Genomic DNA, 22,351 nt, shown 5'->3' on the forward strand with positions numbered 1-22,351 from the left:
TGACAGAATAATAATAGAGAGAATGATTTATTTCAGCTTTTATTTATTTTATCACATTCCCAGTGGGTCAGAAGTGTACATGCACTCAATTAGTATTTGGTATCATTGCTTTTAAATTGTTTAACTTGGGTCAAACATTTCGGGTAGCCTTCCACAAGCGTCCCACAATAAGTTGGACAAATTTTGTCCCATTCCTCCTGACAGGGGTGGTGTAACTGAGTCAGGTTTGTAGGCCTCCTTGCTCGCACACTTTTTTTCAGTCCTGCCCACACATTTTCTATAGGATTGAGGTCAGGGCTTTGTGATGGCCTTTCCAATACCTTGACTTTATTGTCCTTAAGCCATTTTGCCACAACTTTGTCCAAGCTTTACCTTCCTGACTGATGTCTTGAGATGTTGCTTCAATATATCCACATAATTTTCCTGCCTCATGATGCCATCTATTTTGTGAAGTGTACTAGTCCCTCTTGCAGCAAAGTACCCCCACAACATGATGCTGCCACCCCTGTGCTTCACAGTTGGGGTGGTGTTCTTCGGCTTGCAAGCCTCCCCCTTTTTCCTCCAAACATAACAATGGTCATTATGGCCAACAGTTCTATTTTTGTTTCATCAGACCAGAGGACATTTCTCCAAAAAGTATGATCTTTGTCCTCATGTGCAGTTGCAAACCGTAGTTGGGCTTTTTTATGGCGGTTTTGGAGCAGTCGCTTCTTCCTTGCTGAGAGGCCTTTCAGTTTATGTCGATATAGGACTCGTTTTACTGTGGATATAGATACTTTTGTAACTTTTTCTTTCAGCATCTTCACAAGGTCCTTTGCTGTTGTTCTGGGATTGATTTGCACATTTCGCACCAAAGTACGTTCATCTCTAGGAGACAGAATGCGTCTCCTTCCTGAGCTGTATGCCGGCTGCGTGGTCCCATGGTGTTTATACTTGCGTACTATTGTTTGTACAGATGAACGTGGTACCTTCAGAAATTGTTCCCAAGGATGAACCAGACTTGTGGAGGTCTAGAATTTTTTTCTGAGGTCTGATTTCTTTTGATTTTCCCATGATGTCAAGCAAAGAGGCACAGAGTTTGAAGGTAGACCTTGAAATACATCCACAGGTAAACCTCCAATTGACTCAAATGATGTCAATTAGCCTATCAGAAGCTTCTAAAGCCATGAAATCATTTTCTGGAATTTTCCAAGCTGTTTAAAGGCTCAGTGAACTTAGTGTATATAAACTTCTGACCCACTGGAATTGTGATACAGTGAATTATAAGTGAAATAATCTGTCTGTAAACAATTGTTGGAAAAATTACTTGTGTTTTGCACAAAGTAGATGTCCTCACCGACTTGCCACAACTATAGTTTGTTAATTAACAAGACATTTGTGGAGTGGTTAAAAAAATAGTTTTAATGACTCCAACCTAACTCTGTGTAAACTTCCTACTTCAACTGTATGTCGTGAAGCTAACAGCAGTGATGCTATTACTGTGTAACTCAGGTGGGGCAACATCTGAAAAATAGAGCACTTGGTAGTGTGTACCGTGCTCAACCAGTCGGCAAAAGCCAACATCACCCATGACAGAACGGTTGATTGTCAAGGGCAAGGAATTCCAATATCTTGGTTTTAATGGATTTTGCCTGTGAGTTGTGTCGCTGAAATTTTCTTACTCTTTTAAATGACTGCTCGACTTGTTGACTGCTCACAATTGTACGTGGCGCCATTACATCATGTACCTACGTTATATAGGTATGCACGTCAGCTTTGACATCGGTTTTGCACATCAACATTAAACTAGACATCGGCCGATACCGATGTTTGGCATTTTTAGCTAATATCGGCCAATTCCGATATGTTCACCGATATGTCGTGCATCCCTAGTAAAATGAAAGAAAAACCCTGGAATGAGTAGGTGTGTCCAAACTTTTGATTGGTACTGTATGTCAGACTGCAGTACGACAGGGAAACTCCACAGACGTTGGTAGTCAACACAGAGGTATTCAGTGACATTCAATATCACCTGGAGTCATCATCATCAACTTGTCTCTAATGTTATCAAACCCTCCTCAGAGCAAGCACAGACAGAGGCAAGTCTAACCTCATGTTGCGATCCCTTTTATTTAATGACCGTTGCAAGCCTGCAACACACTGATTGAGGTCGCAGTCATTTAAAGCTTTTTCTTAAACACATAAAACACAATTCTCACTGAAGTTCTTTTTTTGTGCTCGTCTGCATACACACATCAATGTAAACAAAATATAAACATATTTTTCCCACAATAGTGACAGGATAAAATTACCCCATAGGTATTAGATGTGCTCTTGACTGCGTGGTATGTTTTATTCATGTTTTATTTATTATTATTATTCATGTTTATTTTATTCAAATCAAAGTTTATTGGTCTTGAACACAGATTTGCAGATATTATCGCAGGTGCAGCGAAATGCTTGGGTCTCAGCGCCAACATTGTAGTAATACCTAGCAATAGAAAATAAACAATACACACATAATCTAGATAAAAAAATTACGAAAAATACAAACAAGCAACATATAATAATGTGTAAAGACAGTATGGACATTATATGAATATAAAAAGTGTGTACAGCAGTAGTTAAATAGGATAAGCCATGACTAGAATACAGTATATACAAATACAATGGGTAAAACAGTATGTGACAAGTGTTCAATGACTGTGTACATATGGCAGCAGTCTCTAAGGTGCAGGATAGAATACCGGGTGGTAGCCGGCTAGAACAGTGACTAAGTTCCGGCCAGGGTACTGGGCGGAGGCCGGCTAGTGATGACTGTTTAACAGTCTGATGACCTGGAAATAGGAGCTGTTTTTCAGTCTCTCGGTCCCAGCTGTGATGCACCTGTACTGTCTCCGCCTTCTAGATGGTAACGGGGGGAACAGGCCTAGGCCCTGCCACGAGGTCCTTGAGGATCTTCTTGGCCTTCCTGTAACACTGGGTGCTGTACAGTCGTGGCCAAAAGTTTTGAGAATGACACAAATATTAATTTGCACAAAGTTTGCTGCTTCAGTGTCTTTAGATATTTTTGTCAGATGTTACTATGGAATTCCGAAGTATAATTGAGTATTTCATAAGTGTCAAAGGCTTTTATTGACAATTACATGAAGTTTATGCAAAGAGTCAATATTTGCAGTGTTGACCCTTCTTTTTCAAGACCTCTGCAATCCGCCCTGACATGCTGTCAATTAACATCTGGGCCACATCCCGACTGATGGCAGCCCATTATTGCATAATCAATGCTTGGAGTTTGTCAGAATTTGTGGGCTTTTGTTTGTCCACCCGCCTCTTGAGGATTGACCACAAGTTCTCAATGGGATTAAGGTCTGGGGAGTTTCCTGGCCATGGACCCAAAATATTGATGTTTTGTTCCCCGAGCCATTTAGTTATCACTTTTGCCTTATGGCAAGGTGCTCCATCATGGAAAAGGCATTGTTTGTCACCGAACTGTTTCTGGATGGTTGGGAGAAGTTGCTCTCGGAGGATGTGTTGGTACCATTCTTTATTCATGGCTGTGTTCTTAGGCAAAATTGTGAGTGAGCCCATTCCTTTGGCTGAGAAGCAACCCCACAAATGAATGGGCTCAGGATGCTTTACTGTTATCATGACACAGGACTGATGGTAGCGCTCACATTGTCTTCTCCGGACAAGATTTTTTCCGGATGCACCAAACAATCAGAAAGGGGATTCATCAGAGAAAATGACTTTACCCCAGTCCTCAGCAGTCCAATCCCTGTACCTTTTGCAGAATATTAGTCTGTCCCTGATGTTTTTCCTGGAGAGAAGTGGCTACTTTGCTGCCCTTCTGCCCTCACTGTGCGTGCAGATGCACTCACACCTGCCTGCTGCCATTCCTGAGCAAGCTCTGTACTGGTGGTGCCCCGATCCCGCAGCTGAATCAACTTTGGGAGACGGTCCTGGCGCTTGCTGAACTTTCTTGGGCGCCCTGAAGCCTTCTTCACAACAATTTAACTGCTCTCCTTGAAGTTCTTGATGATCCGATAAAATGGTTGATTTAGGTGCAATCTTACTGGCAGCAATATCCTTGCCTGTGAAGCCCTTTTTGTGCAAAGCAATGATGATGATGGCACGTGTTTCCTTCCAGGTAACCATGGTTTTACAGAGGAAGAACAATGATTCCAAGCACCACCCTCCTTTTGAAGCTTCCAGTCTGTTATTCAAACTCAATCAGCATGACAGAGTGATCTCCAACCTTGTCCTCGTCAACACTGTGTTAACGAGAGAATCACTGACATGATGTCAGCTTGTCTTTTTGTGGCAGGGCTGAAATTCAGTGGAAATGTTTTTTGGGACTCAGTTCATTTCCATGGCAAAGAGGGACTTTGCAATTAATTGCAATTCATCTGATCACTCTTCATAACATTCTGGAGTATATACAAATTGCCATCATACAAACTGAGGCAGCAGACTTTGTGAAAATTGCCATCATACAAACTGAGGCAGCAGACTTTGTGAAAATTAATATTTGTGCCATTCTCAAAACTTTTGGCCACAACTGTAGATGTCCTGGAGGGCAGGCAGTGGGCCCCTGATGATGCGTTGGGCTGACCGCACCACCCTTTGGAGAGCCATGCGGTTGCGGACAATTCAATTGCCTTACCAGGGGGTGATGCACCATTGAGAGCATCATGTCCGGTTGTATCTGTTGAAGTGTGTGAGGGTCTTAGTGGGCCAAACCAAATTTATTCAGCCTCCTGAGGTTGAAGAGGTGCGGTTGCATTTTCTTCACCACACTGTCTGTGTGGGTGAACCATTTCAGTTTGTCAGTGATGTGTACGCCGAGGAACTTCGATGTGGATGGGAGCGTGCTCCCTCTGCTGTCTCCTGTAGTCCATGATCGGCTCCTTCGTTTTGTTTTCCTGGCACCACTCCGCCAGGGCCCACACCTCCTCCCTGTAGGCTGTCTCGTTGTTGTTGGTAATCTGGTTTATCACTGTTGTGTCATCTGAAAACTTGATGACCGAGTTGGAGATGTGCATGGCCACGCAGTCATGGGTGAACATGGAGTACAGGAGGGGGCTGATCACGCATCCCTGTGGGCCGATCACGCACCCCTGTGGGCCCCCGTGTTGTGGATCAGCGTGGTGGAGGTGTTGTTGAGGTTCAGACCCAGGGCACTGAGCTTAGTGATGAGCTTGGAGGGCACATTGGTGTTGAATGCTGAGCATAGGTATTTATCTTGTCCAGGTGGAAATAGGCCATTGAGCAGTGTAATGGCGATTGCGTAGTCCGTGGATCTGTTGGGGCGATATGCGAATTGTAGTGGGTCTAGGGTGTCAGTGTAACGATTCTCTTCTTGTGAAGTAGAGGCGGACCAAAGCGCAGCGTGGTGGTTGTTCATTGTACTTTATTTACGACACTATACAAGAACAAACTAACGAAAAAACAAGAAACGTGAGAACTCAAAACCTAATACAGCCTATCTGGTGAACACTACACAAAGACAGGAACAATCACCCACAAACACACAGTGAAACCCAGGCTACCTAAATATGGTTCCCAATCAGAGACAATGACGAACACCTGCCTCTGATTGAGAACCATATCAGGCCGAACATAGAACTAGACAAACTAGACATGAAACATAGAATGCCCACTCAGATCACACCCTGACCAACCACAACATAGAAATATACAAAGTAAACTATGGTCAGGGTGTGACAGTACCCCCCCCCCCAAGGTGCGGACTCTGGCCGCAAAACCTGAACCTATAGGGGAGGGTCTGGGTGGGCATCTGTCCGCGGAGGCGGCGCTGGACGTGGACCCCACTCCATAATAGTCTTTGTCCACCTCCTTAGCGTCCCTAGATAGGTGACCCTCCTAAGAGACAGCTCGGGACAGAGGGACAGCTGCTCGGGACAGAGGGACAGCTGCTCGGGACAGAGGGACAGCTGCTCGGGACAGAGGGACAGCTGCTCCGGGCGGAGGGGCTCTAGCGGCCCCTGGCTGACTGGCGGCCCCTGGCTGACTGGCGGCACTGGCGGCCCCTGGTTGACTGGCGGCGCCGGCGCTGGGCTGACTGGCGGCCCCTGGCTGACTGGCGGCACTGGCGGCCCCTGGCTGACTGGCGGCACTGGCGGCCCCTGGCAGACGGGCGGCATTGGCGGCTCCTGGCAGACGGGCGGCGCTGGCGGCGCTGGGCAGACGGGCGGCGCTGGCGGCGCTGGGCAGACGGGCGGCGCTGGCGGCGCCGGGCAGACGGGAGGCTCCGGCAGAGGCGCCGGACAGGCGGGAGGCTCCGGCAGAGGCGCCGGACAGGCGCGAGGCTCCGGCAGAGGCGCCGGACAGGCGGGAGGCTCCGGCAGAGGCGCCGGACAGGCGGGAGGCTCCGGCAGAGGCGCCGGACAGGCGGGAGGCTCCGGCAGAGGCGCCGGACAGGCGGGAGGCTCCGGCAGCGGCGCCGGACAGGCGGGAGGCTCCGGCAGAGGCGCCGGACAGGCGGGAGGCTCCGGCAGAGGCGCCGGACAGGCGGGAGGCTCCGGCAGAGGCGCCGGACAGGCGGGAGGCTCCGGCAGAGGCGCCGGACAGGCGGGAGGCTCCGGCAGAGGCGCCGGACAGGCGGGAGGCTCCGGCAGAGGCGCCGGACAGGCGGGAGGCTCCGGCAGAGGCGCCGGACAGGCGGGAGGCTCCGGCAGAGGCGCCGGACAGGCGGGAGGCTCCGGCAGCGGCGCCGGACAGGCGGGAGGCTCCGGCAGAGGCGCCGGACAGGCGGGAGGCTCCGGCAGAGGCGCCGGACAGGCGGGAGGCTCCGGCAGAGGCGCCGGACAGGCGGGAGGCTCCGGCAGAGGCGCCGGACAGGCGGGAGGCTCCGGCAGAGGCGCCGGACAGGCGGGAGGCTCCGGCAGATGCGCCGGACAGGCGGGAGGCTCCGGCAGCGGCGCCGGACAGGCGGGAGGCGCCGGACAGGCGGGAGGCTCCGGCAGAGGCGCCGGACAGGCGGGAGGCTCCGGCAGAGGCGCCGGACAGGCGGGAGGCTCCGGCAGAGGCGCCGGACAGGCGGGAGGCTCCGGCAGAGGCGCCGGACAGGCGGGAGGCTCCGGCAGCGGCGCCGGACAGGCGGGAGGCTCCGGCAGAGGCGCCGGACAGACGGGAGACTCCGGCAGAGGCGCCGGACAGACGGGAGACTCCGGCAGCGCTGGAGAGGAGGAAGGCTCTGGTAGCGCCGGAGAGGCGGGAGACTCCGGCAGCGCTGGAGAGGAGGAAGGCTCTGGACGGATGGGCCGGAGAGACAGCCTGGTACGGGGAGCTGCCACCGGAGGGCTGGGGTGTGGAGGTGGTGACGGATAGACCGGGCCGTGCAGGCGCACTGGAGCTCTTGAGCACCGAGCCTGCCCAACCTTACCCGGTTGAATGGTCCCGGTCGCCCTGCCAGTGCGGCGAGGTGGAATAGCCCGCACTGGGCTATGCAGGCGAACCGGGGACACCGTGCGCAAGGCTGGTGCCATGTAAGCCGGCCCAAGGAGACGCACTGGAGACCAGATGCGTAGAGCCGGCTTCATGGCACTTGGCTCGATGCCCACTCTAGCCCGGCCGATACGCGGAGCTGGAATGTACCGCACCGGGCTGTGCACCCGCACTGGGGACACCGTGCGCTCCACAGCATAACACGGTGCCTGCCCGGTCTCTCTAGCCCACCGGTAACCACAGGAAGTTGGCTCAGGTCTCCTACCTGGCGTAGCCATACTCCCTGTTAGCCCCCCCCCAAGAAATTTTTGGGGCTGACTCCCGGGCTTCCATCCACGACGCCGCGCTGCCTCCTCATACCAGCGCCTCTCCGCTTTCGCCGCCTCCCGTTCTTCCTTGGGGCGGCGATACTCTCCTGGCTGAGCCCAAGGTCCTTTACCGTCTAATTCGTCCTCCCATGTCCATACCTCCTCGCGCTGCTCCTGCTGCTGCTTTTTCCTTTGCCCATTACCACACCGCTTGGTCCTGTTGTGGTGGGTGATTCTGTAACGATTCTCTTCTTGTGAAGTAGAGGCGGACCAAAGCGCAGCGTGGTGGTTGTTCATTGTACTTTATTTACGACACTATACAAGAACAAACTAACGAAAAAACAAGAAACGTGAGAACTCAAAACCTAATACAGCCTATCTGGTGAACACTACACAAAGACAGGAACAATCACCCACAAACACACAGTGAAACCCAGGCTACCTAAATATGGTTCCCAATCAGAGACAATGACGAACACCTGCCTCTGATTGAGAACCATATCAGGCCGAACATAGAACTAGACAAACTAGACATGAAACATAGAATGCCCACTCAGATCACACCCTGACCAACCACAACATAGAAATATACAAAGTAAACTATGGTCAGGGTGTGACAGTCAGGTATGGAGGTGATATGGTCCTTAACTAGCCTCTCAAAATGCCTCTCATGATGACAGAAGTAAATGCTATGGGCCAATAGTAATTTAGTTCAGTTACCTGCACTTTCTTGGGTTCAGGAACAATGGTGTACATCTTGGAGCAAGTGGGAACAACAGACTGCAATAGGGAGAGCTTGAATATGTCCGTAAACACTCCAGTCAGCTGGTCTGCACATGCTCTGAGGATGTGGCTTGGGACGCTTAAATTACTTACATCGGCCACGGAGAATGAGAGCACACAGTCCTCATGAGCGTCGGGGCCTGCGTCGGCGGCTCGATATTGTTTTTGTTGAAGTAGGCGAAGAAGGTGTTTAGCTCATCCTGGAGCAAGGCGTCGGTGGCCGCAGGGCGCCGGTGTCCGTGATGTGGCTGGCTTTCCCTTTATAATCCGTGATTGTCTGGAGTTGCTGCCACATACGCCTTGTCTTAACCGTTGAATTGCGACTTAACTTGGTCCCTGTACTGTCATTTTGCCTCTTTGATTGCCTTACGGAGGTCATAGCTGGTCTGTTTGTACATGTCCATGTTCCCAGTCACCTTGCCATGGTTAAATACGGTGGTTCGCACTTTCAGATTTGCGTGAATGTTGCCATCTGTCCACGTTTTTGGATTGGATAAGTTCTAATTGTCACAGTGGGAACAACATCCTCTATGCACTTCCTGATGAACCCAGTCACAGTCAGTGTATACGTCAATACTATTCTGAGAGGCGACATCATTAACACAGGTTGTAATCTCACACTGCTGGGTGAGTACTGCTGCTTTATGTGCTGCTGCAAAAACAAGGCTTTAAAATGTCTCCCTCTTTTTACCTCCATGGCAGTACAAGTTATTTTGTCAGGGGATGAAACATTTGGAAGCTGTCAGAGTTCAGGAGAGAGAACACCTTGACCCTTGACCTCTGGTGAGCCCAGCCCTAATCCCCAGTGTACCACACACTGTGCTCCAATGGCTCACATCTACACCACCATTACTGCTGCCCAAGGGCCTGGCTGTATATATCCCTGGCTCTAGCCCTACCATTCCCCAGCTGTGTAACTCTGCTGTTTTAGGGCCAGGCCGCATGCAGTCAACATTGTTAATGCGCAGCACTAGTGCTTCGCTTTGGAATTCAGAAGGAAAGGACTGTAGCTCTCCCTCAACCGTTGTACATAAGGGATGGAGTCAAGAATAGTTATTGCCCCTTTTCTGGGTCACATACCATGCCAATACAAGAGGCAAAGGAAGTCTACCAGACCCAGAACTGATACTGGAACAAAAATAAAAGATCAGTCATGCATAGATCGATACTAGGCAGGTGAGTCTACTTGGCTTGCATGACTTTGCTGTTCTATATATGCCCGGTGTCAATGTTGACTCTGAACAACCACACAGGGTAGGCGAGAGACAGACATTCTTTCCTTGGAGATTTCTCTCTGCTTGGGTTCCTTGTCTCTCCAGCAACACACCTATAGCAGCGCTCACAGCGGCGTCCCCGGACACCCACCCCACTGTCTGTCTGTCGTTATGGTGGAGACTGTGAGACCGTGGTCAGACGAGAGGCGGGCGCGGTCTGAAAGGTTGGTCGGTGAGTTAGGGCTGAAGGTTTTCTAGAGGGCCTGGTGGAGCAGCTCCAGACCCAGACCTTTTGTTCTTTGTTTGCTGCTGTGAGGTACATGTGTTGCAGTTTAGCCCACGCCTCCCACACCTAAATGGATAATTGTATCAAAATGTCAATGGCAGGACCAGCTCTAGACCACTGCTGCGGCCACAGGGGAGTTACTCAGAAGTGCAGGCACACTTTGGATTGTGCCATGTTAAGGAAAGAGGGGGGTTAGTTGCCACCAGTGTTAATACATGACTCATGTGGTGAAAACTGAACACTCCTCTCCCAGTTTCCTCCTCCCGCCACAAAACTCATAATACTCCTGGAAATAGAGTGCCTCAACAGTTACCACCACAAACTCCTATCTGTTGCCTTGAGGGACAATGATTGACACTTATTTTCCAGACGGCTCACAGTTTCCTGTCTCTCTAATGGCCCGTGAACTATCGGTGAGGTAAGGTTTGTGAGTCTATAACATGTTGAGAGACGAAAAGCTGTTGACAGTGAGTAGCGTGAGTAGTGTTTACAGTGCTACAGTTGACACTGGAGATGACACATTAACACTTCTGAACAGTGAAATATGCGTGTGAGGGAGAGAGTCGTCCCTTTTGATCAAGTTTTCACCGACGTGACAATGATCTAATTCTGATTACTGCTTTTGTGACACAGAACCACAGAACTCCGTGACCCGACCCACCCGGGCAACCTAGGACATGTTTGTTTTTGTCCTCATTCATTGTAGTCAAATATGTTGCAGCAAGTTCAAAGCACAAGCACATATGGACACATGAATCCATGCTAGTGAGTAGTGGATGAAAGACAGAAAGATGAAAGGATGTTTGATGGAATTGAATCCATTCTGGTCTCAGATGAAATGAAGCTGAACAAGGAGAGACACAGAGAAAGAGTTGTCCGTTGTAAGTAGTAGGACAAGCAGTGAGGGAGTCAGTTCTGTCTAGACTTTGATACCTAGGGCAAGAGGAGGTTGGGGTTAAGTCTGTCTAGACTTTGATACCTAGGGCAAGAGGAGGTTGCGGTTAAGTCTGTCTAGACTTTGATACCTAGGGCAAGAGGAGGTTGGGGTTAAGTCTGTCTAGACTTTGATACCTAGGGCAAGAGGAGGTTGGGGTTAAGTCTGTCTAGACTTTGATACCTAGGGCAAGAGGAGGTTGGGGTTAAGTCTGTCTAGACTTTGATACCTAGGGCAAGAGGAGGTTGGGGTTAAGTCTGTCTAGACTTTGATACCTAGGGCAAGAGGAGGTTGGGGTTAAGTCTGTCTAGACTTTGATACCAAGGGCAAGAGGAGGTTGGGGTTAAGTCTGTCTAGACTTTGATACCTAGGGCAAGAGGAGGTTGGGGTTAAGTCTGTCTAGACTTTGATACCTAGGGCAAGAGGAGGTTGGGGTTAAGTCTGTCTAGACTTTGATACCTAGGGCAAGAGGAGGTTGGGGTTAAGTCTGTCTAGACTTTGATACCTAGGGCAAGAGGAGGTTGGGGTTAAAGATAGTGGGTGAACTTAAATATGGAAATATGTTAAAGGTTATAGTTAGTTGAGGAGAGGTTTTGGCTGGGAGCCAGAAAGGTTCATGGTCAAGGTTAGCGTCAGGGTTAGCAATAAGTAATCTTCTAAACATGAGTACATTGTAATAACAATACAAGTAGGTGATGGAATTTTCCTTGTGCTATAATTAATATGCTATCTGTACCAAAGACACCATTACGCTCATCTATTCTCACGTAATGTTAGTGAGAACAGCTCAGAACAATGTTATCCTAAATAACCCCCCACTCCCCCCAGGTCCTGTGTGGCTAGCTAGGCCCTCCATGACCCAACAGAACCCTGCCAGCCTCCGCTAGGCTGCTGGTAGAAACAGGGGTTTGATCCAACTGAAAGGATGCAAATTAGCCACCTTGACCAGTTCACCACATTATAGTAGCTTTCATTCAGAGGCTCCTTGGAGTGGCCAGCAGGTAGCTGACTGACTAGAGGATTGGGCTGGGCCCTCAGCAGGCAGGATTCACCGTGGCCTGCCCACCCACCTTTCCTCCCCCCGCCACACCCTGCCTCGCCCCTCACAGCCAAGCACAACAGAGAAGAAAAGAAAATGCTGGGTGTAATTTCCTCTGGAGTCACCATGTGCCTGTTGCTGCAAACCGCTTATGGCTCTATAAAAGATACCAGAAGACTTCTAATTAGCATTTCCTCCAGCGCAGCGCTAGCCTCCCCTCTATCTCTCATGCTGTGTGGAGGGACGCTGACGACAACGCTCTCTAATTTGCCAGACTGCCGTCCTGCCTGCTTGCCTCTCTCTGGCTTTAATTCATGTGAGGTACAACAGACACTCAGTCACTGCTGTAATTAGCTATCGGCAGGCAGTCATACAAAGAAACATGTCAATTTTACGTTGTGAAAAACATGGCTCCATGAGATTTGTAATGGGGACTTGATAATTGATTAACTTGATAGTCACACATTGAACAAAAAGCTTTAGTCTATTTTAAAAATGAACCTCAAATCCTCTGAACTTACGATCTCCTTCTGACGTTCTTGACATGTCAAGTTCTATGATTATCTTCTAGTCTGTGAATGTCTTTGCTCAAGTAGCACTCATGTCATTCAAGTCCATATCACTGCTCAAATCTTAAGAGGAAGGTAAAATTGCTCTGCTTCATTCTCTTCATGAACAGTATTGTTTTGGTAATAGTGGACCACCATCATGGAATGGAATTACCACATAACTCTATTTTATGTTTTCTAACATAAAAAGAACAACTCATCTTTCCATTATTTTGATGTTTTATTAAAGACTGTTATTTTGGCTTTTTGCTCCATTGCAGACACAGTGGCATGTGTTTGAACACAGGTACCCGGTATGAATGGAGAATGAGGCTTTTTGAGGGGGAAGCCCAAAAAGTTCTCCCAGTAGGAAAAAATAATATGGGACCTTATAAACACGGCCTAAACATTAAGAGTGTTTGTAAGGAAACCTGCAGAGTTCGAGCTCCCCCAGACCTACCGTCTCCACCCTTACCGCCGCCCTCTACCTTCCCCCTACCCGTCTGTGTGTGCTCTGTGGGACTGGAGCAGAGGAAAAGGGGCCCCCTGTCCCCCAGCCTAGCGCTACAGCAGTCCAGCACCACTTTCCTCTCCACTACACACTGGAGCCAGAGCTGGAGCTGTCTGCTCAGCCGTGCTTTGCCTCCGCCATCGCGTCAGGCCATGCTACTGACGGCTGCCTGCCTGACGTACTTTCTTCAACGGGACAATCTTTTTCCACCACTCACTAAAAACTCCAACTGGTCATTTAAACTGGTCACAGATGACATCAAATGTATTGAATGTATAAACATAGTATTAGAAGAAAATAAATCCAATCCTTTGGAAAAAGTCCAATGATCTAATAGCGCTGCATCAGGGAAAACCTGTTCTCTCCCTCCACACCTGTTTAGGGATAACATCCCCAAACATTAACGCAGAGTGAAGGAATGAGCCCTGGCTGAAACCTCTTTAGACAAGATAATGCCCCCCTAATTCCACCTCAGTGCTGCTGAATAGCCTCTCCCGTGCCAATGGAACCATTACTATACCCAGGCTTACTCTCCCAGAGCCCTGGGCCAATAGTAACAATGGGGGCTGGGCTAGAAAAAACACTTGGTGCTGGCATTGGGCTCTCTGGACTCTCCGGTGCCTCACTACACTGTGTTGAGAAGCAAGGTGTGGCCTTTGCGCTGTAGTAAGACCCTCTGGACCAGAACAGTGGGATGAAATCAGGACAAAGGACAGCACACACACACACACACATACACACACACACACACAGGAACGCCCCCGACACACCCACACCTGACCTGACCCTAACACATCTGGTGACCTGAGGTTCCATCAGACAACAGGGATGTTGATGCTATGTAGAGAAGACCGAGTGGACAATCAGCTTAGTCTCTACTCCTGTGGTGTTCAGTGCTACTAGGAAACTTTTACATCTCAAATCAAATGTTATTAGTCACATGCGTGGTGTAGACCTTACAGTGAAATGCTTACTTACGAGCCCCTAACCAACGATGCATTTAAAAAAAATTAAAAAAAGAAGAATAAGAAATAAAGTAACAAGTAATTAAAGAGCAGCAGTAAAATAACAATAGCGAGACTATATACAGGGGGGGTACCGGTACAGAGTCAATGTGCAGGGGTGTAACGGATGTGAAACGGCTAGCTTAGTTAGCGGTGCGTGCTAAATAGCGTTTCAATCAGTGACGTCACTTGCTCTGAGACCTTGAAGTAGTAGTTCCCCTTGCTCTGCAAGGGCCGTGGCTTTTGTGGAGCGATGGGTAACAATGCTTCGTGGGTGACTGTTGTTGATGTGGGCAGAGGGTCCCTGGTTCGCGCCCGGGTATGGGCGAGGGGACGGTCTAAAGTTATACTGTTACAGTGGCACGGGTTAGTCAAGGTCATTTAGGTAATATGTACATGTGGGTAGAGTTATTAAAGTGACTATGTATAGATGAGGATAACAGAAAGTAGCAATGCTGTAAAAGAGGGGCGGGCGGGCGGGTGGGCGGGGGGGGGGCAATGCAAATAGTCTGGGTGGCCATTTGATGAGGTGTTCAGGAATCAATCTCACTATTGGTCATTTACAGATAAAAACTCAATGTTCTTATTTAAAATGTAAATAGATCCGGTATGTTATTTTACACAGACTCTGTTGTCACAATAAGGAGTTGTTACAATTCATCTGTGAATGTTTTAACAACGTGTGAATCATTATTGCCTGCGTACCACACACAGTTGTTGACACAAAGTTAATCAAAACACAGTTGGTTAGTGTGTGTGTGTGTGTGTGTGTGTGTGTGTGTGTGTGTGTGTGTGTTTACAGTATATACAGTGCATTCGGAAAGTGATCAGACCCCTTGACTTTTTCCACATTTTGTTACTTTACAGCCTTATTCTAAAATGTGTTGAATAATTATTTTCCTCAATCTACACACAATACCCCATGACAAAGAGAACTGATTTTTAGAAATGTTTGAAGAACAGAAATACCTTATTTACATAAGTATTCAGACCCTTTGCTATGAAACTCAAAATTGAGATCATGTGCATCCTGTTTCCATTGATCATCTTTGATGTTTCTACAACTTGGAGTCCACTTGTGGTAAATTCAATTGATTGGACATGATTTGGAAAGGCACACACCTGTCTATATAAGGTCCCACAGTTGACAGTGCATGTCAAGGCAAAAACCAAGCCATGAGGTCAAAGGAATTGACCATAGAGTTCAGAGACAGGATTGTGCCGAGGTACAGATCTGGGGAAGAGTACCAAAACATTTCTGCAGTATTGAAGGTCTCCAAGAAAATAGTGGCCTCTATCATTTTTAAATGGAAGAAGTTTGGAACCACCAAGACTCTTCTTAGAGCTGTCTGCCCGGCCAAACTGAGCAATCGGGGGAGAAGAGCCTTGGTCAGGGAGGTGACCAAGAACCCGATGGTCACTCTGACAGAGCTTCAGAGTACCTCTGTGGAGATGGGAGAACCTTCCAGAAGGACAACCATCTCTGCAGCACTCCACCAATCAGGTCTTTATGGTAGAGTGGCCAGATGTAAGCCACTCCTCAGTAGAAGGCACATGACAGCCCGCTTGGAGTTTGCCAAAAGGCACCTAAAGACTCTCAGACTATGAGAAACAAGATTATCTGGTCTGATTGAACTCTTTGGCCTGAATGCCAAGCGTCACATCTGGAGGAAACCAGGCACTGCTCATCACCTGGCCAATATCATCCCTACGGTGAAGCATGGTGGTGGCAGCATCATGAAGTGGGAATGGTTTTCAGCAGCATGGACTGGGAGACTAGTCAGGATCGAGGGAAAGATTAATGGAGCATAGTACAGATTGATCCTTGATGAAAACCTGCTACAGAGCGCTCAGAACCTCAGACTGGGGTGAAGGTTCACTTTCAAAAGGACAATGACACTAAGCACACAGCCAAGACAACACAGGAGTGGCTTCGGGACAAGTCTCTGAATGTCCTTGAGTGGCCCAGCCAGAGCCCGAAAATAGACCTGAAAATAGCTGTGCAGCGACGCTCCCCATCCAACCTGAGAGAGCTTGAGAGGATCTGCAGAGAAGAATTGGAGAGACTCCCTAAATACACAGGCCTGCCAAGCTTGTAGAATCATACCCAAGAAGACTCGGGGCTGTAATTGCTGCCAAAGGTGCTTCAACAAAGTACCAGTTAAAGAGTCTGAATACTTAGGTAATTTTAACATTTAAGTTATTTTTTTATTAATACATATGCAAAAAAATCTAAACCTGTTTTTGCTTTGTCATTATGGGGTATTGTGTGTAGATTGATGACGAAAAAAATGATTTAATACATTTTAGAATAAGGTTGTAACGTAACAAAATGTAGAAAAAGTCAAGGGTTCTGAATACTTTCCGAATGCACTGTATGTGTGTGTGTTAGCCCAGTCTGCAGTGGACTCTGGGTTAGAATAGGTTCACTGTGTATTCCTGTGGGTCGTGCCAGAGGGTCGGCCCAAACAAAGCAGCGCTCTCTCTCAGCCTTGTCCGTTTGACTGCCTGCCTGCGCAGTTTAGGTTAAAGGCAGTTAATTGGTTTCCTGCTCAGGGTTACGTCAACACGCTGTCTTGTTTTAAACATTGCGGAAACTTGAGAGAAGCAACAATATGGCACTGTTTGCTCACCCCTGCCTCACATAGCCAGTTAGAATAATACCAGAGTTTTGCCTGCTTATCATTCCTATAGAGCTGTAGAACTTCCTACGCTCTGAAAGCCAAACACACGGTCATTTAGACACCTCACACTCCACTGATCTCCAAGCAGAATTATTCATCCTGTTTCACACAGAGCGGTCCTGAACACTTTGGTCACTTTAATTATTACATACTGTTTTATCCACTTCGTATGTATGTACTGTATTCTAGTCATGGCTCATCCTATATAACTTACTGCTGTAAACACCTTTTCTATTCATATACTGTCTATACACACCATCCTACATAACTACTGCTGTAAACACCTTTTCTATTCATATACTGTCTATACACACCATCCTACATAACTACTGCTGTAAACACCTTTTCTATTCATATACTGTCTATACTGTCTATACACACCATCCTACATAACTACTGCTGCACACACCTTTTCTATTCATATACTGTCTATACTGTCTATACACACCATCCTATATAACTACTGCTGTACACACCTTTTCTATTCACATACTGTCTATACACACCATCCTACATAACTACTGCTGCACACACCTTTTCTATTCATATACTGTCTATACTGTCTATACACACCATCCTATATAACTACTGCTGTACACACCTTTTCTATTCATATACTGTCTATACTGTCTATACACACCATCCTATATAACTACTGCTGTACACACCTTTTTTATTCATATGCTGTCTATACTGTCTATACACACCATCCTATATAACTACTGCTGTACACACCTTTTCTATTCATATGCTGTCTATACTGTCTATACACACCATCCTATATAACTACTGCTGTACACACCGTTTCTATTTAGAAACTGCCCATACTGTCTATACACACCATCCTACATAACTTACTGTTGTACACACCATTTCTATTTAGAAACTGCCCATACTGTCTATACACACCATCCTATATAACTTACTGCTGTACAAACCTTTTATATTTGTATACTGTCCATACACACCATCCTAATATATACAGTGGGGAGAACAAGTATTTGATACACTGCTAATTTTGCAGGTTTTCCTACTTACAAAGCATGTAGAGGTCTGTAATTTATATCATAGGTACACTTCAACTGTGAGAGACAGAATCTAAAACAAAAATCCAGAAAATCACATTGTATAATTTTTAAGTAATTAATTTTCATTTTATTGCATGCCATAAGTGTTTGATCACCTACCAACCAGTAAGAGTTCCGGATCTCACAGACCTGTTAGTTTTTCTTTAAGAAGCCCTCCTGTTCTCCACTCATTACCTGTATTAACTGCACCTGTTTGAACTCGTTACCTGTATAAAAGACACCTGTCCACACACTCAATCAAACAGACTCCAACCTCTCCACAATGGCCAAGACCAGAGAGCTGTGTAAGGACATCAGGGATAAAATTGTGGACCTGCACAAGGCTGGGATGGGCTACAGGACAATAGGCATATTGTGTGTGTATATATATATATATATATATATATATATATATATATATATATATATATATATATATATATATATATATTATTGCTGTACACACCTTTTCTATTCATATACTGTCTTTACACACACACACACATGCATATTCCAGTCTCTGACATTGCTCATTCTGATCTTTCTTAATTTAGATTTTTCTGAATTGTGTGTATTTTTTGTTTTTGTTAGATATTACTGCACTGTTGGAGCTAGAAACACAAGCATTTCGCTGCACCTGCGATAACATCTCCAAATCTGTGTACACGACCACAAAACTTTGTGGTTTGATCCGGTTGGAGCTCAAAGCAAATAAATCAGAGATCCTCCAGCAGTTTGTACTCATCCTTAGACCCCATGTGATTTATGCGACGCCATTTGCAGACATTAGTACTTGGGTCCTAGATGAAATAGCTCACCTCACTGAAACAATAACTGACCACTAGATTTATGTGGCAATATCTGAAGGATACTTTGTGGTAATGGCAGAGGGTAGGAGAACTCTCGTCTTTGACCCATTGGTTTTATATTGGCTTCGTTTCCTCTGTAGAGTGACAAGTAGATCCTTTATCAGCAATATTTAAAAAATTGAAGACTACATAAACACCCAACTTTGATGTTTTTTAGATACTAGAGTAATGTGTTTTGTCTTCCACAGTCCTATGATCAGATTTATTCAGAATGGGAATTAATAGTCCTATGAATGTTATAAGCCCTTTCTTTTGCTATGAAATGATCTTCATACTCCATACATGGGTGTAAGTCACAGAGGCTAACCCTCAGTCAATGACTGACTGACTGTTTTTTTCAGATGACACAGCAGCGAGCCAGACAGACACTCCACCTGCCGTAATGGAACCCAATGCTGAGCTCACCCAGCTTGACCCTACAGGAGAGCCCTGGGGTGAGTAGCCGAATGCTTCCCTTCACTAAGTTACAGCCCTGCAGAATGTTATTGAAGTCTGTGTTAACCTTCATGATGTGTCTTCTCTGCAGTGAAGCCTCGGTTTAGTCAGCCCACTAAGATGCGCAGGCGGGTGCTGTACAAGCCGGTGGGCAGCTCAGTGAGGTTCAAGTGCCAGGCCAGCGGCACCCCTCCCCCCGTCATCACCTGGTGGAAGGACCAGACCCCGCTGCCACCCCCGCGCCAGGGCAAGCGCCCCCAGTGGACCCTCACCCTAAAGAACCTGCAGCCCCAGGACAGTGCCAAGTACACCTGCCATGTCTCCAACCCAGCCGGGCACATCAACGCCACCTACAAGCTGGATGTCATCGGTAAGGACGGGTCACTGCACTGGCCAACACCACCACCACAAATCATTTTACAGCACACTCCAGTTGTATTTATACCCCAGGCCTCTCTTACATTGCCAAGGTAATTGTGCTGAGTGTGTTGGCATTATGATTCACATGCTTATGAATCCTGTCCATCTCCCTACAGAGCGCTCTCATTGCAAGCCTGTTCTGACCGGCACCCACCCGGTCAACACCACTGTGGAGTATGGTGGCACCGCCTCCTTCCAGTGTAAGGTCCACAGTGACGTGAAGCCTGTGGTCCAGTGGCTGAAGAGGGTTGACCCAGGCACAGAGGACCGCTATAACTCCACCCTGGAAGTCGGAGGGCAGCATTTTGTGGTTCTGCCCACGGGGGACGTGTGGTCCCGGCCTGACGGCTCCTACCTCAACAAGCTGGCTATCATCAAGGCCCGTGATGGGGATGCTGGGATGTACATTTGCCTGGGAGCTAACACAATGGGTTACAGCTTCCGCAGTGCTTACCTCACTGTGCTGCCAGGTGAGTACAGCAATTCACTAACTGTAGAATGGGACTTTACTGGGATGGAATGGCAGTAGGTTATTCTTGTTATATCTTGTCTTAAACATGTCAGAAAGCTTAGATCTGTAGAGTTCACTGATCTCTCCACTGTTGTGTGTCCAGACCCTCAGGTGGAGAACACAGTGACTCCTCCACACCTGAGCTCCGGCCTGCCCTGGCCTCTGATTATCGGCATCCCTGCAGCAGCCCTCCTCATCGTAGGCACCATTGTACTCTGGCTGTGCCACAGCCGCCGACGCCACAACACCTTGCCACCCCGCCCCATGACCATGGTCCACCGAGACCAACACATCTCGGACAAAGAGCCCAGCACCAACACCCCCTGTAATGCCCTGAATAGCCCTGACTACCCCAGCCATAGACTGGTGGGCCTGGGGGCCCCAGTCCTTAGTGGGCCCCCTAAGATTTACTCCAACGTTTACACAGACATGCACTCGCACACACACTCCCACGCCCATATGGATGGTAAGGTCCATCAACACCAGCATTTCCACTACCAGTGCTAACCAGCCCCCTCTCATCCCACCCCACACCTACGGCCTTGTCTCCTAGCCACTGCTGCTATTCTCACCCAACAATGGACTATGAGCAAGGTAGATGGAAACTAGGAAAGGCTTGTAGTTCATATGAACTACACCTCCCATGATAAGCAGTGCTAAAACCCTTACCTGGGATACACATATTACTAAGCTGCCTGCTTTGTAGGAATACCGCTTCATTGAGAAGTCTCAGGGCAAGAAATACCCTCTCACATGTGAGCCAGAGTCATTTCTTTATTATGTGTTTTTTATACTAGACAACCAAGAGCAAACTCTAATTGTATTTTAAAGGATGAAAATTACTTACAAACAATATTTAGATGTCTTTGGATACATGTAGCCCTGGATAAATCATTAATTAGTTAATATGAGATATTACCAGGTTTAGGTTCAATTTAGGTCAACTGAAATGTGATTAAAGGTATTCCAATTTACACAACATTTCTAATAGAATTAACCCCAACTCTGGAATGTACAATTGTATTTTTTTTTTAACACTCATCTAAACATGTACCGGTATCCAAACTCCCAAAGCATTAAGTAATATAAGGAACTTTTAAGTTTGTGTAAATTGGAAAATGTAACTGTGACAATTTAAAATCTAGACAAAATGTTTACAAATGTGAAAGCTTTTCTATTCTCATTATAGCAACACAAACTACGCTGTTCTCTGTTCTGATTAGGTGGTATTATATTTGTTTCATGTAGGGAAGTACAATTCATCAGGGAAATTAGATGGATTTGGTGATGAGGGCTTTTTTATTTTTGTATTCAGATATTGTATATGTATCCAACTTAAAAAAAACAGTATTATTAGTAGTATTATTCACCCTATATGTGTAAGATGCCAAATTATTTTACAGCGCTATAGATGTGTATTTTACTTACATTTCTTGTGAGGTATATTTTTATATAAGGTACATGAGGATGAATATTGTACCTGTGTCTATTGGTTTTTAAAACTCACCAAAAAGCTATTTAGTTGTTTTTACTTTATTCTTCTATTTTGGTAACAACCATTATTCCAGATTGGATTGACCTATGGGTCATTTAGTGAAAAATGACAAGTGTTGATTGTATTGTTAAGTTGAATTACAACTTTATGCTGACCTAGTTGTCTCATATTTGATTAAGAATCTGACCATATGATGTATACTGTATATAAGATAATGATTACAACGAAAATGTAACAGTCATTCCCCCTCATGATGTCATAGGTCTAGTCCCCAAGTGGTTTCGAATTGCCATGTTAATCTTATGCAATTCCTCTGTGAAACATTGCATGCTGCAACTCACCTTTGGTGCTCATGTACATTTAGTACTGTACAATAATATTTTTGTAATAAAATGTTGTTTTTTTTAACTGTTTTCTGTTTCGTGTAATGTTTGTGAAATGCATTTCAATTAAAATGTTTTATTTTTTTACTTGTGAAATGTTTCTCTCTCTCAGAAAACAAAATGCTCACAAAACATTATTTTAAGAGGATTATCAGAGTAACAAATTGCATCAAAATATCTATTTACCATGAAAACGTCAGGGAGTTCAGTTGTTTCTTACCATGTAAAATACTCCAAGTTGTGTTGAGAATGTGTTTTATGCCATCTAGTGGCATTTTAGCGCCATAGCTTCATTCTTAGAAAAGACGTGTTGTTGAACAACAATTTCTGTGTAATGATTTCTCAACAACATTTTGTGTCAGTTCCTGCAATGAATTTGTTAAACGCTGAAAACGTCCGTTCTTCTGTATCTCA

General features: G+C 46.6%; 1 protein-coding gene across 1 annotated transcript in view; it reads left to right on the top strand.

The window, feature by feature from the left end:
* The window catches only part of LOC149971565 (fibroblast growth factor receptor-like 1), a 61,681-nt gene extending 39,719 nt beyond the window's left edge, over window positions 1-21,962 (top strand). Inside the window, exons 4-7 of the mRNA XM_090219401.1 lie at window positions 19,035-19,127; window positions 19,220-19,498; window positions 19,665-20,018; window positions 20,163-21,962. Of these exons, the coding sequence (XP_090075527.1) occupies window positions 19,035-19,127; window positions 19,220-19,498; window positions 19,665-20,018; window positions 20,163-20,566 (1,130 nt within the window). The 3' untranslated portion in view covers window positions 20,567-21,962. The remainder of the gene's footprint in view (window positions 1-19,034; window positions 19,128-19,219; window positions 19,499-19,664; window positions 20,019-20,162) is intronic.
* Window positions 21,963-22,351: the final 389 nt, after the last annotated feature.

The sequence above is a fragment of the Oncorhynchus mykiss genome, chromosome 25 (assembly GCF_057628025.1).
Source record: "Oncorhynchus mykiss isolate SJ-2025 chromosome 25, ASM5762802v1, whole genome shotgun sequence".
NCBI classification, from domain to species: Eukaryota; Metazoa; Chordata; class Actinopteri; order Salmoniformes; family Salmonidae; genus Oncorhynchus; species Oncorhynchus mykiss.